Genomic DNA, 15,688 nt, shown 5'->3' on the forward strand with positions numbered 1-15,688 from the left:
AAAGTCTGAGGATGCAGGACTCTCCCAGGACCCAGAGAAAGTCATTTGAATTTGGGAGAAACCATTGTCTAAAATGGATCTCTGTACTCTAGAACTCCTTCTCAGCTCATTTAGCATATATGTGTTGTGGGTTTGTAATCTAAGTGAGTATAGACATGTAAAAAACAAGTGCTTATTTGCTAGTTGAGGATAAAACTGACAATAAAATAGTTTAAGGGTAAAGTGTATGAGAGAAAGGTTGCTGTGTTCATAGGTTCATAGGTTCATAGGTTGGTACTAGACTGTCGGCCCTAGGGCCTAAGCAAATCTAGCCATAACAATTCCCTGGCTATTTCTTCCCACAATATTTACTTCTCTGGACCACTGTTAAGATAAACACAATGTAAGGCAAGAGCATGATGATGAATGTAATCTGATGTACTGGTAAAATGACAGACTTTAATTGAGGTTGTTCATTATAGTTTATTAGTGCTTAATGAACTTATTGTTGTGAAGGAGAAGGCTTTTTCTCAGTTATGGCTAAGTATGGGCTTGCTTCCTTTATGACTAGACTTTAGGGTATGAAGGTTAGTAACACTGGATGTCATTTTAGCAACTTTTGTACAAGTTTTGTAGTGTACATGAGGGTCATATCTGATGCCAGCATGTTAGCAATATGAAACTTATGTGATAGGATTTCAAAGGTAGTTGCTGTCACTTGTCTGGTCAGGATAAGACAGACAAACAGACAAATGGCTGCGGCTTCAGTTCAAGCAGCTTTATTACATACAAACACATCAGGATTGAGGCTTAGTAACTTAAACTTGAATAAACTTATAAACAGACTGACTACTCATACATGTTAACACTCTGGCTGCTCACTCAAAATGGCACTGTTGCCTGCACATGCTCTCTATTTATATGCACGTGCCCTCACTTTGAAATGCTTCTTAAAGTCACAACACATACTCTGTTCTACATCCTCCCTCATTGAGAAATAAGTCATGCATAGTAATAATGACAATAATCATTGACATGCAATTGTGCAGAAATAATCCTTTGACATGCAATTATACAGAACTAATTACAAGTGAAATAAACATGTCCAAGCTGCTGTGTATTTTACACTAGGTCTGAAAATATGTACTTGATCATGTCACATAAAAGTTAGGACTGGGTTTAGCAACAGAGGCTGTCTTTAATGAATGTTCAACTTCAGGGACGTCTGGGACATTATCAGGAATGGGAATAGGTACAAAAACATGTCATTCAACAGGAACATCATCTGTATTGCTCTGAGATCTAGTGTCTGTATCACAGGTACAATGCTGCAATATCGATTCAGACACCGGAAAAAGATGCCTGCGATTTCTTCTGTATTCTATACCTTCAGATTCCACTAAGTAAGATCTCGGCTTGGCACATACACCTCTTACTTGACCAATTCAATCAAAACCTTTCGCCATTTGCATCCTCACTACCTCTCCTTCTTTTAAGGGATGAAGAAATCTGCTCATTTTATCATAGTTGGACTTCTGGAATGGATGCTTTTTGAATAGTTGGGCTTTGATTGCTCTGGTATTTTTAGCATTAGGCACCAACAAACTGGAACTGATAGGCAAGGTTGTTCTGGTTTGCCTAGACAGAAGTCTCTGAGCAGGTGAGCCAGGTAAAATTGTCAAAGGGTGCATTTCTGAGATTAAGCAAATTCAAGAAATCATCGGTATTGTCACACTTTGACCTCTCTAGTAATTGCTCTGCACTTTGTACTGCACGTTCAGCTAGGCCATTTGACTGTGGGTACTCAGGACTACTGGTAACATGGATAAAATGTCAATTAAATAGCTGACCTTTAAACTGGGCACCATTGCCAGAAATAACTTTGTCTGGACTACCATGGACTGAGAAATGATGTTTCATCTTAGTAATGACAGTACTGGATGTTAGGTTAGGTAACAAATCAATCTCAAACCAATTCAAATAAGAGTCTACCAACGCAAAGTAATGTTGACTATTCCACTCAAATATGTCAGTGGCTACTGTTGTCCAAGGTAGTTCAGGAATCTGGTTTAGCAGAAGTGGATCTGTTTGCAAATGCGGTTTAGTTCTGTTGCATACTGAACAAGATGAAAGTACTTTATCGATATATTTTGACAGAGAAGGCCAAAGTACTAGTCCTGTCACCCTTTTTTTGGTAGCTTCAAAACCTGGGTGGCCACAATGTAAAATCTGGATGTACTCATGTTGTAAGGAAGTAGGAATGACAACTTTAGGACCTTTGAAAATTATACCATCTTCCATCAACATCTCATCTCTGTAAGGAAAATAAGGTTGCACTTCTGTTGGTACATAATATTGCTTTGACAGTCATCCAACACTGATGAAGGGGTTAAGCTTTTGCAAAACTAGATCAGTCCTTGTATGATCTCTTAACTCATCAAGTCTTGTGGTAGAAAGATTAGGCACTTCCATGATACCAAAGTCAAAATTCTCTGCATCAAGCTTTGGTATTTCTGGGTGATCTGGATAAGGTATTAGCCAGATAAAGAAGTTTGCCTTTTGTATAGATCATTTTGAAGTTGTACTTTTGTAATGTGAGCATCATTCTTTGTAGTCTTGCTGGAGCTGTATGCATAGGCTTCTTTAAAATAGTATCTAGAGGATGATGGTCAATTTCTATTGGGATAGCTCAGCCATAAATATAATCATGGAACTTCGAACATGTTAATACAATTGCCAAAAGTTCCTTCTCAATCTAAGCATACTGCATATCAGTTTGGGTAAGAGTTCTAGACGCATAGGCTACTGGTCTATTCTCTTGAAGAATAACTGCACCAAGACCGAACTTTGAAGCATCACAGGAAAGAATTACTGGTTTGTGGACATCATAGTATCTTAACATTGGTGGACTGACAATTTTCTGTTTCAGGTCATCAAATGCTCTTTGGTGTTGTTCCTACTATGACCAGGTAACATTTTTGCATATCAGCTCTCTTAAGGGTACTAATAATTCACTGACGTCTGTTATAAACTTGCCCAAATTTTTAACCATACCAAGAAAATGCTGTAAGGCTTGGACATTTTCTGGCATTTCAAGAATGGCTGTTTGGAAGGATCTGGTCATAAGCATGAAATGGTAAATGAATGACCGACATAAGTAACTTCTCTCAGCCTGAATTTACATTTCAGAGAATTGAGCTTTAGATTCACTTCATGTGCTCTTTCCAGAACTTTCCTGAGGTTTCTGTCATGCTCTGCTTCACCATTGCCTCCATCTAATAAATCATCTACTATTATAGCACACAGATTGCCTGAAAAAATTTGCTGTATTGCACACTGAAAGACCACTGGCAGAATGTATTCCAAAAGGCATTCTGAGAAATCCTTATCTACCAAATCTGTACTGAATGTAGTCAGTAGAGAAGATTTGTGATCAAGCATTACTTGCCAAAATGAACTCTTTGTATCTAAGACAGAAAAAACAGTGACATTTGGCATGAGGAGAGCAACTTCCTTAACTGTACACATAGGGTGGTGGGGTATCTTTAATGCTTTGTTTAAGTCTCTTGGGTCAACATATATTTTGATTCATTTGAGTTTTTCTTATGAGCAACTACCATGGAAGGCACTCATTCAGTTGGTTCTGTAACTGGACAAATCACACCTTGCTGCACAATTTTATCAAACTGGACTTTGACTCTATACTGCATAGCTATTGGAACTATTCTCACTGGTCTGACCACTAGACTGACCTCTGGGTCTAATTTCATGGAGTACACAACTGGAAGTTTACCTAACTTGTCTTCTAAAATATCAGCATACTCTGAGAAAATACGCATCGGTGAAACTGGAACTAGGACATGTGCTTACATGATAGCTTCTTTGGTAAAAGAAAGCAGTTTCATTTTTAAACTGCCTATGAGACCTAAAAATGACTGTACAGATCTTTTACTACATAAAATTGCAAGCTGTAACTGTCCTCAGCTGAATAGCATGAAAACACTACTGAACCTTTGGTTTGAATCTCTTCACCTCCATAAGCAACAAGCTTTGCACAGTTGGCCAAATTAAGTTCTTCACCAGCTCTTACTCTAGCAAATGTTTCTGCTGCTATAACGTTGCAATTTGAGCCAGTGCCCACTTTGAACTCTGTGGGTTTACCATTAATCAGGGCAGTACAAAATACTTTGTCTTTTGCCAACAAATCTTCTGCATTAACCTTTGCACCAACTACTGATACACCATCTACATAGAAAGTAGAGTTGCAACTTTCTATATGATCAAATTGCTTTTTTAAGTAACCTTTTATAAGTAGCAAAAGTTTCTCCTAGCTTTTGGTCTCTTGTATAAAATAAGTGCCTCTCCAATGTAACATATGTCTGGGGGTTACACATTTCTCTGAATTTACATTTCAAGCACTCAGGGTCCTCCCTTGAATTAGCTTGAACGTTTGTGACAGTTTTCACCTTCTCCTGCATATACTGCTGATGCAGACACAAATGAATGCTCTCTTTCAATCACTACTGACCCCACTAGACTAAGCAGAATAAATGTCCTTGTACGTGCATCTTTATCAGAAAAAAGCTGCTTGTATGAAAATATCATATTTCTGCTCAAATACACTCCATTTCTCTGCAATATTATGATCAAACACAAGTGGACTGGGTCGGCAAAATGCCTCTGCCATGAAAACACACAGTAATAAAGACCCTTGGAATTATATACGAACATACACACATATATGTCAGAAATTTATGTCAGAATCTTGTAATTATGCTCAACAGCAGAACAGACTCTTTGAAATAACAGCACTTTAGGAAATAAGTCTCCTTCGCACAAGAAACACTTTGAAATCAATGTACTTTGCGAAACCACTCAGTGTAAGAAACAGTTTGAAATGACTGCATTTTGTGAATGAACTGTACACAGCACAAGAAACTTCCCAAAATGACTGTATTCTGACTGCACTTTGCAAATTAACTGTACTTTGCACACAGTAAACTCTTCTAAATAATTGTACTGCAATAAAGCACACACTGCAAATACTTTGCACACTCTACTTCAGACAACTTTAGTTATACTTTGAATAGCTTTAGTCATTGCAAAAAAGTAGCTCATATCAAAAAACATGTTTTTTTATTAAAAAATGCTGTAGCTTTGCTTTTCCGTGTTCATTTTGCCCTTTTATTGTACTTGTTATGCTTGTAACTGCGGTGGTGGTGCTGCGGTAGTGTTGTCGCCTCACAGTAAGACGTTGTCCTGTTCGATTCTCAGCTAAAGCATCTTCTGTGTGGAGACGTGTGAATGGGCGTACCTTCGTTGAAGGTTATGCGTCAGAGCTGGCAACTCGACATGGAAAATCTACTGCCAATTATTAGCAGACCGGAGTTCCGCTGTGGCGACCCCTAATCAGGAAAAGCCGAAAGACACAACATTGTACTCGTTATGCTTGTTTGACTTTTATCATGCTCGTTATACTTTTCTTGTGCTCAATTTACTTTTAACATGCTCGTTATGCAAATCAGAAGTAATTGTGAATGCTCTCATAAGTATTTCGAATAATTTTATCAAATATCATGATTTCGAACAATTCGCTTAATCAATAATACATGTGCTTTTCATTTGATTAATAATGTGTTTTGTGCTTAGTGATTGCTTCATATCATTTTCTTTACAAAATAAATCATTTATCCGAGTTTTAATTACTTGAAATTGATTTTTGACCTTTTTTCAATCTTTTGAGCAGGTTGAGCCGAGTCATTCCTCTATATACCTCCATTTCTAACTGTGCACCTCATGGCTTGACTTCCGGATTCTTTCTAGCTTCTTGTTGCTCATCCTGGTTCCAACACCATGTCATTCAGACATGCCACTTCTAACACCATGTCATTCAGACATACTGCTTCTGACACCATGTCGCTTGTCCGGTCAGGATAAAACAGACAAATGGTTGTGGGTTCAGTTCAGGAAGCTTTATTACATACAAACACATCAGGATTGAGGATTAGTAACTTAAACTGGAATAAACTTATAAAGAGACTGACTACTGCACTCTTACATGTTAACACTCTGGCTGTTCACTCAAAATGGCACTGCTGCCTGCATATGCTCTCTATTTACACGCACCCACCCTCACTTTGAAATGCTTCTTAAAGTCACAATACACACTCTGATCTACAGTTTCAATGTGCCAGAATTTGCAGTGTACCTAACAGCATAGACTGAGGTTTTGTGGAGATTATTTTTTAGCCATATGTTTCGCTCTATGGCCAAGCAGAAGGAAATTCTGTTTAATGTGAATCTTACATTAATTGGGAGTTTCTTTTCCACTTGTCAGTATTACTTTATAGAGGTGCATCTTTGAAGTGGAAATATCATGATGTAGTTTGTTAATATGAAAAAAGACAGGTAGGATTTGTGATTCTATAGGTAACACACTTGCCTATGCTGCTAGAAGATCACAGGAAGGATTTCCATTCTCACTCCAGATGACCATTTTCTTCTTTCCGTTATTGACACTGCACTGCAACTTGTGGGGGGGGGGGTGCTGCACATTTGAGTGTGTCATCCTTTGGACGAGATATTAAATGGCTTGGGATAGGCACTGTCGCGGTACATAGTGATGGTAGCAAAAGTGAAATAAGTACTGAGCCACTCAATGCGACCACCAACATATCCTATTTTGGTAGATTTTATAATATTAAATCATAACTGCCTGTGACAAATGCTCAGTCCAGGACATCAAAATGTACATTGATCAGTAGACCCTTGTTATACTACGAGTAACTGTCATTACTGAGTAGGCATGGCGCTTTTACTGTCTCCTTTTCTGAAATGGGGACATTGCCTAACACACTGCAGGTGAGCTGTGATTCCTTCCTATTCTGGATTAAACAAATGATTACTCTGATCTTCCTACCTAATTATATTGCAAAGTGAAATGCAGGATCCAACTTCTGGTGCACTATTACATAACCTTAAAAATCCTGCATAATAGTACAGGGCAGAAGAATGTAGTGCACTAAGCAGATAATAGCAGATGACATAGTAAAATGAGTTGTGGCAGACAATCGCAGTACTCTTATAACAGGATGTTACTGAACCTGCCTAACAGTGTAGCCCACTCACAACACGAGTGCTATTCCTATGAAGCATTAGTACTGTAGTAGTTGCAGTCCTACATCTAGCATAACATAGTAGAGATGGGCTTCTGCACACAGTTCATTGACTAAGTAGTAGCTGCCACATTCACCAACAGCACAAGAGAGAGTGGAACAGCAGTCACCAAAACATAGGAAGTCAGTAGGTTTGCAGCTGAGGGGTTTAGACTAATTTCCAAGAGCACCACCATGTTGTGACTTGCATAGAGTCAGACAGCGGACAAACTGAAGCTTAGAGAATCAAACTATGTACAATCAGAAGAAGTTCATAGCATTAATCCTTATGCAGGAGCTGATAGACTTAAATTATACCACCCCAGATGACACTCAGACCCATAATGCCTGACGCACAAGACCAATACCTTATCTATTAGATTATTTGGGTCTACACTGCCTCTGTTACAAAGGTGTGTGTTCTAATGCAGAAAGCACAGTGATATTTGCTTTGCAGCAGTCAGCCCGTACACATAGGATAAAGCACAAAGAAATACAGTTAATGTAGCTGTATGGCCCAAGACTTATGCTTTTATGCATTACACTACCCTACCTATAAAACAAAAGGTTCAGTAAGTTTACTGCACAGCAGCTTGTTTTCCTAATTCTCTCTGAATTTTTTTCACACATGGAAGAGTTAATAGATCACTGCTTTGCCTGATCACAGGCCACTTTATACACAGTTAAAAGTGAGGTGATAGTGTATGCGCATAACCCACTGGGTGGTTCTTGCGCAGATGTGGGAGTGCTGTGAATGTTTACCCTTTTCCTCAATGTAGTGCAATCTTGGAGTTGGTATATTTAATTTGCGGGCACTCCTACAAAAAGTAAAAAAAAATACATTACACTTTCAGACTGCTGTGCAGTGGGTGTGATCTAGGTGGGCCTTGCTACTGCGCACCCAGTGGGGTATGCATGTACAACATTGCCAAAAGTTAGACATTGATCAGAAACTGGTCAAAACCTAGATAGCCAGATTACATAACGGAGACATTTTTTTTTTAATTTTCCCAACCTGATGACTCAGTGACAATCACAGTTGCATGTAACATTACCTAAAACATATAAACATTTTATAAAAACACATATTGGAATGCATAATGACTGTACCTACATCTATATGCATGAAAATATATGTATGTTGAATGTGGCCAAGAAATAAGCTTCATAACTTATAAATGTGGATTAAGAATAACAGAAAATGACATTGAGGTCACCACTAAGGTATGTACAGAGGAGACATTGACATTTAACTTATCTGATTAACAGATATTCACATCACTTACCTGATTAGTTTCACCTCAAGAAAATAATGTTTCTGATCTTTACCTTTTGCAGAAATGTCTCTGTGAACTGTATTCCTTCAGTGTCACATCCATCATCGAGTACATATTTTAAATATCTGCAAAGGTTTACTTATGTATGTAAGGAAACCTAACAAGAATACTTATTAACACAAATGTAGTACAGACAGCAAAATCGCAGCCCCTAGATATCTGTCTTATGACTGAATAAATGTTTTTTTCAAATGTAGTTAGAAGTGTGGATGTATGAATGATTATCTGAAAAATCGACTGTGAATGCAAGCTACTTCTGCTTGATAATCTCATTTGTGTATTGTGTGTTGCTCACTCAAGTTTGTGCAGTTGTTATTTTGTGCAGCATGTATCATATGCCTTGTGAGAGACAGCACCTTGCTTCTACATGGTAACACTGTTAATATGAAAGGCAGTCCTTCACTTGGAAACATAGGGTCTAGTGACTTGGTAAAATCATTTGGGTGCTTCTGAAGTTCAAAGATATGGCGTTACCATTTGCAAGGTACATGTTATGAGATTATCTTAGGTCTGGCTGCAGTTAATGAAAAATGTTCTCACAAATCTTTAAGCACATCCAGAATGTTGAAAATCCTGAGTCTTGCTATGCTGCAGAGGTTTTTGCCTTTAAAATAAAATATTACTTAATTTGAAGTTGGAGATCTTAGATAGTATATGTGTAATTGGGGATGCCTGGTGTGGACACCCCTTTGGTTTCATATTCCTCAGTCTGGAAAAAAATAGATTTGCAGTGCATTGTGAAAATCCCTGCTTTCACACCATGCTTTTTAAAGAAGTTGCATTGGGTCTTAATACTTTGTTCAGTGTTCATATATTCCCTTTGTAAAAACAGAAAATAAGCATGCATATATTTAAAAAGAAGCACAGCATGTATTCCTTCAGAACATAAGAGACATTTAGAAAAAATGAATACCACTAAGAATGAGATAAGAGAATAAAAAATAAATAAGAAGCTGACAAATATTTGTACAAACTGGCTGTTTTAGCTGTTTTATTGCATTTACCAAAGAATATTAATATGATTGAAAAGCATGGTGTATGCCTATGCAGGCAAATGCCTGTTTTCAACTAATGGCCTGGACACTGGAGTTTTGCTTATGAAGAAAGCAAACTAGGTGTTGGAAGACCCTTGTTTAGGCATAAATTACTGTAGCTAGTTCTTATGCTAATGGGTTGATGTTCATAGTTAGATTTCCTGCTTGTACAAGGGAGTCCACAAGCAGGCAGACTGACGGCCCTGCAGGACTGTTTGTTAATTCAGTTATTGGTATTGTGCATCAATGGTTTTGTTCCTTGTGTTACATGTGAATTTGTGGTGAGAAAGAAGGATAGAGAGGGAAGAAAATATACAGTGGCAGTGATATCCTACATGTAGCTAGCCTGCTCATCAAGCTATCACTTGGCACAATCAGAAGAATCCTTCCAGGCCAGTATCCAATAATAATATGACATTTGATGTAAGAGTATAAATAAAAAACTTCACAATGAGAAACAACAGCTATTACATTTATAATGTGTTTTAAAGGCTATATATGGTGTGTGTGTGTGTGTGTGTGTGTGTGTGTGTGTGTGTGTGTGTGTGTGTGTGTGTGTGTGTGTGTGTGTGTGTGTGTGGGCCTGTGTGCGTGTGTGTGCGTGTATGTGCGTGTGTGTGTGTGTGTGTGTGTGTGTGTGTGTGTGTGTGTGTGTGTGTGTGTGTGTGTGTGTATATACATACACACATACACACATATACACACACACAAAGATAGATATGCAACTTCAGCCCCAGTATGAGTATCTGATCTTAAGATACTTCTCATCTGTCCTTAACTTCACCTCATGTTCTTGCCTTGCCCCCATAACATTTTTGATTTTGCAGTATGTTACTGAGGGCTACAGTCAGTTAGTAATGTTGATCATTAAGAGTTTCATACTTGCTCCAGAAATGCATGCTGATACAAAAACTGCTTTTCTGGTAATATATTTAAATGAATTAAAGTAATGCTTAAAAATTGCTCCTGATTTGGGGCTTTTCTTCTCTTATTTTTGGCTTTATTCATAATTCTTGACCAAAGATATTGAGAGGTACATGTGGATTTCAGTATATTATAGTGTGTGCTTGTGGTTGAAACTTCTTAAGGTGAAGATATTTTGTAAATCAATGATTTTTAACCTTGTTTGACAAAAAAGATCTAATGATATGTTATGGATCTGGATGCAGGATCAAAAAAATTAGACTCAAATCTTAAGCTAGACATAAATATGCCTTAGAAGTATCTTGTCTGTCTAAACACAGTATGAATAAGTCATCTACCATTCTTCTGTCTGCTTATTCAGCACAAATGTATTTAATTTTGTTTTAGTGACCAGGTGAGCCTCATTGAGCTCTTGAATGTGCAGTGAAGAAACAAACAGTGATACTCTAAATATTCCATATGGTAGCATTAGTAGGATTGTCTCAAAAATTAATAAAGCATTGCTAATGGCTGAATGCAGGCAACAGTGTCTCTTCCAACAGTCCCAAAATATCCTAACTCAATAAGAAATATGTGTGCTATCAACCTATTTACAAACACAGCTGATTACAAGAATCTTGGGGTCCTATATAGAAGAATGGCTAATGCCTATGACTACGCAATGACTTTGTTTCACCTTATATATATTGTTGAAAATAAGACAGTTTTTCTATGTAACTAATCTGAACTACTTTATTAATGCTAACTTTTCTGTATTCTTTCTTTATGAAATGCTTTGTATTTCTCCCAGGCTGAGCCTGAAGTTGGTCAATACTGATCTGTGCATTGCACCAGTAAACAAATATAGATAAATAAATATATACATATGTAAATACTAAGATCTCAGATAAATGAAGTTCTGTTTGATAAGATATACATTTTTAAAGATGGACCCTGTAATGAAAGCAAAAACAAAATGCTAAATGTCCTTGGCATTCATATAGAGCTTTGTTGTTCCTTTACCTCTAGATTCACATTTCTAATACTCTTTAGAATTCAACTAGTAAGTTTGAAGGAATGCAATGCACTTGATGGCAGAGAACAAAGGGTATTTATGTTCCCTTCTTAGCACTGCATGTATATTTTTAATTTTGTTATAGAAAATTAGTTAACTTTTACATCAGCAGATGCATGCATTGTCTTTAATTTGTAATCAACTATTTCACAAAAGTCTGGCTTTACTTATTTGGCTTTGTTAGTCAGGATTGAGCATCAATCTGCAATTACCTTTTATTTCATGCTGAGTAGCACTGTTTCTTTAAGTGTCTTGCTTAGAGGCATATAAAAGACATAGGGAATCAAACCCTCGACTACAGGGAGCAACTCACAGTCTTAATCCTCTGTACTAACTGGAGGAGTAGTGAGCAAACAGGAGGTATGGTTAGCAGCAGCCAGAATGTCATTTGGTATATGTTTGGTTAAATTGTAAAATAAACCATGCTTGCACTGAATATGTTGTATGACAATGATAGTCTGATATGTTTTCATTTAACTTAATTTATTAATTTGTTAATGTGTTTAAACCTCATGTGATTTGCAACCTTAATGGAACTCTCTACAGAAAGAAATCCATAAATGGATGCAGAATTTGTATTATCTTATCAATTTCAAGGAAATATACCACTACCATCAATGTATACGTCTCAAAAACAGCTGATTATTTTGTATTGCTGATACTTTGCTAACTTTAATTAACTCACATACTGGTTCTGTGTTATAGATGGCTGAAGTCCTGACTATGACCCAGCAGGCCCAGTGTTAGGTATGAGTGATGGACTGGCTGGCTGAGCAAGGTGGTTGGGAATTATCAGTGTCTACTCAGCCATTCTGGGGTGAGAGAAAGTTGCTTGTCCTGCAGTACTGATGTTTCAGTGAGACAGCCCAGGAAAAGGATAATCAATCAGTACTTAGGATTGTAGGAAGATTGACATGCACGTGAAAGACTGCACGTTGTGGTAGGTCTGAAGAGATTAGGGCATTCAGCAGAAATGACTACCTGGTTAATAAACCCCATCTGATGTTTCTCACTCCCATTCTATCCTGGATGAATGCATAGGTTGAATGCTATCACCCGTGTGTGTGTTTGTGTGTCTGAGTATTTGTGTGTGGGGGGGGGAGGATGTCTGTGTCTGATGAGGAGCAAATTGGCAGAGACAGGAATGTATGTGAAGGTTGCACAGTCCCAGTAGAAGAAAAAGTTACAAAAAAGCTGTCATTAACATACGTAAATATGCATTGTACAGTATTTTAATTAGATGTGTTACTGGAAAGAAAGTAAAATAGTATGATGAAACGATGTTTGACATAGATTTCTGTTTATATTTCCAGGATGAGCTGGGCAAGTTTCTTCTCTTTGCTGGTGTTGGGAATGTTATTTGAATCAACAGATGCCAGGAGAAAGCACCCACCAGGAGCAATACCATCACCCTACAAAGACAGAGCAAATAACTCTGAAAGGTGGGCTCAAAAAAAACAGGAGGTGCTTACTTCAAGTCAAGAAGCCCTAGTAGTCACTGAAAGAAAGTATCTAAAGAGTGACTGGTGCAAGACACAGCCACTAAGACAGACCATCAGTGAGGATGGTTGCCACAGTCGTACTATTGTGAATCGCTTCTGCTATGGACAGTGCAACTCCTTTTACATTCCACGCCATGTCAAAAAAGAGCAGGAATCCTTTCAGTCATGTGCCTTCTGTAAGCCTCAGAAGTTCACCTCTCTAACTGTTGAGCTAGAATGTCCTGACCTTGATCCACCCTTTCGACTCAAGAAAATTCAGAAAGTTAAACAGTGTAGGTGTATATCTGTCAATGTTAATGACTCACATAGGAGGTAAATAAGCAATGAACTGATGTATATCACTCACTACACAGGGTTTTGAAGTATGTTTTGATTAGATATCTTTTATTCATTTATTTTCTTTGTGGTTTCTCACTCGTGTCTCAGAAGGTGAGCCAGGTCCACCTGCAATATGCTTTCTGTTGAATGTCATTCTTCAAACAGCATGTGGAAAAAAACTTGGCATCAGTTACAGGTGAAGTCAAGCTCACTGTCTGGATCACCTACTCAGACATTGTTCTAATTTGCTTTGGCAGAATAACTGAATACAGTTACAGTTGTCTAAAAAAAAATCCACTTTAAAGTTTCCACTGTGTGGAAAAAGCCATCCCATGTTAAGTGAGTGATATTATCTTGGCCATGGACCTTTCTGTTTTTGTTGCTATCAGTAAATCTCCAAGTCTAGAACTGTTTGCTTTTATTTTATGGACTGATGCTGCTTGGAACTTGATACAGTGCCAAAGGAGACTGGAGAAACTTTAATCAGAGTGAACCTGATGAAAAAACTGCTTCAGTGGCAGCATGAATTACACCGTGCTCCTTTAGAAATGAAAATTGCCTGGGGTTCTTGCAACTTGAAACACATGCATTATTTGAGAATTGTGTGATATAATATTAAGATAACCTTCTGAAAAGATTATATTAAATGTGTTTTGCAATAATGTATTTGTATATCTAATTATAGACGTCAACTGTTCTAATATTGTTTTCCCTGTATGTATACATCTATTTTATTACAGAGTATCTGTTAAGACACCACAAAAATATGACGAGTATACATTTTTGTAATCCAACAACCTACATAATGAAATACTTTGTGGTTTTTCAGTGTTTTCATATCAGATGATAAATGCTGAGTGCAGCATATTTTTTTCTGTTAAGTAACTATCAGGTTACTACTGTGCAGAGATGCTTCATTTAAGTTTCAGAAACTCTTATAGCAAGTTCTGTAAGAGTTCACTGTAAAAACATAAAAGGAAATTTATTTTACTAGACATACCTGTTTCCTGTTTGCTTTTTTCTTAGTTATTGGCTAGAAAAAAATGTGCATACTTACTATTTTTGCAGTAATGGCTGTGAAAATTGTAGAAATTAGCACATTTGAGGAGCCACTGTCTTGAGTTTAATTGTAAAAGTTTTAATGAAATAGAAAGAAAAATAAGAGGGTAGCAATAAAGAAACAGCTGTGCTATTAATGTACACATGGCAGACAGCATTTCAGGTAACAACTGTTTACATATATACATTTTATTCATTAACTAAAAACATTGCATAATTGTGTAATTTGTTATTTGGTCCATCACTTCATCTGTTTATAAAAGTCATAGCTTCATAGCTGTCATGAAAGATGGCAAAATAAGGGCCATGTCATTTAATGTCTGAGAGGACCCTCCAAGCAAGGCTTTATAGTTGAGTTCACCCTCTCTGTCAATCATAAATAAGTAATATTCTTCTAGAAAAAAAAAATGGGAAAGAAGATTGGCTCAGTCAGAGGCACTGCACTAGTGGTCAATACACTGTTCTGGTCTTATAACTTGTGCAGATAGAGCCAGCCTGTGCACAGTTGCTAGTGCCTCTGATCTCCAAAGGTCCTTTCAGTCAGAGATGGATGTATGCTTACAACAGTGCAGGGCATAACATCACTTGTGGATTACATAAATAGTTTCATCCCTTTGCCCACCATTTCACACCATAGTCTTTAGTGGGTACACTACAACTAAAAAAAAAAAAAAAAAATCATAAAAAAAATTGTGTACTTCCATTACTGACAAGTAATAAACCTGTTACATACTTGCCTGCCATAATACCTGAGGCCAGCTGGAGGGATTAGCTATCCACTGTAGAACTTGATGAAGGGTATTCCATCCCACCCCTCCAAGGTAGATCTTCACATCAAACAACTGATGCATTAAGAACAGATCAGTTACATGCAACATCAAAGACCTTCATTGATGGGTCATATGATCATTTTGAATCCCATGCTGTAAGAAAATGGAGGGAAGAAGCAACCTTAAAATGAAGCTCAGATTACCAATCCAGGAGAACAGCCCATCCAGAAGAACCCCAGCTTCCTGAGTCATAGTGTAAACTATATAGCTTATATAAAGAGGAAGTCCCACACAACAAAGGCCAACATGAATAAATTATCAAATGATGGAATAAGCAAGTGTTGAAAACAGCTGCCTCTAGAGACCAGTAGACTTTGACTGTGGCAAAGACCAATAGCTGGCACCAGCAAGTGGCACAAAGAATACAAACATCAGCCGACCAAATTGTGATGTTGACAGTTGAAAGCCCTGACCTGTCTGAGAAGGGGAATAAACCATCAGTCCATCAAATAGCCAACACAGCCACCTTAAACAGGCCTGTGGAGTCTACTTTTATC

At 37.5% G+C, this 15,688-nt stretch overlaps 1 protein-coding gene across 2 annotated transcripts in view; it reads left to right on the forward strand.

Moving 5' to 3' along the window:
* Positions 1 to 14,297, forward strand: part of GREM2 (gremlin 2, DAN family BMP antagonist) — a 160,472-nt gene extending 146,175 nt beyond the window's left edge. For both annotated transcript variants that reach the window (XM_044059230.1, XM_044059222.1), the window contains one exon: positions 12,796 to 14,297. In XM_044059230.1, coding sequence (XP_043915165.1) covers positions 12,797 to 13,300 — 504 coding nt within the window. In that variant the 5' untranslated portion in view covers position 12,796 and the 3' untranslated portion in view covers positions 13,301 to 14,297. The remainder of the gene's footprint in view (positions 1 to 12,795) is intronic.
* The last annotated feature ends 1,391 nt before the right edge of the window (positions 14,298 to 15,688 follow it).

This window comes from Protopterus annectens, chromosome 1.part2 (genome assembly GCF_019279795.1).
Source record: "Protopterus annectens isolate FY-2018-M chromosome 1.part2, PAN1.0, whole genome shotgun sequence".
Classification (NCBI taxonomy): domain Eukaryota; kingdom Metazoa; phylum Chordata; order Ceratodontiformes; family Protopteridae; genus Protopterus; species Protopterus annectens.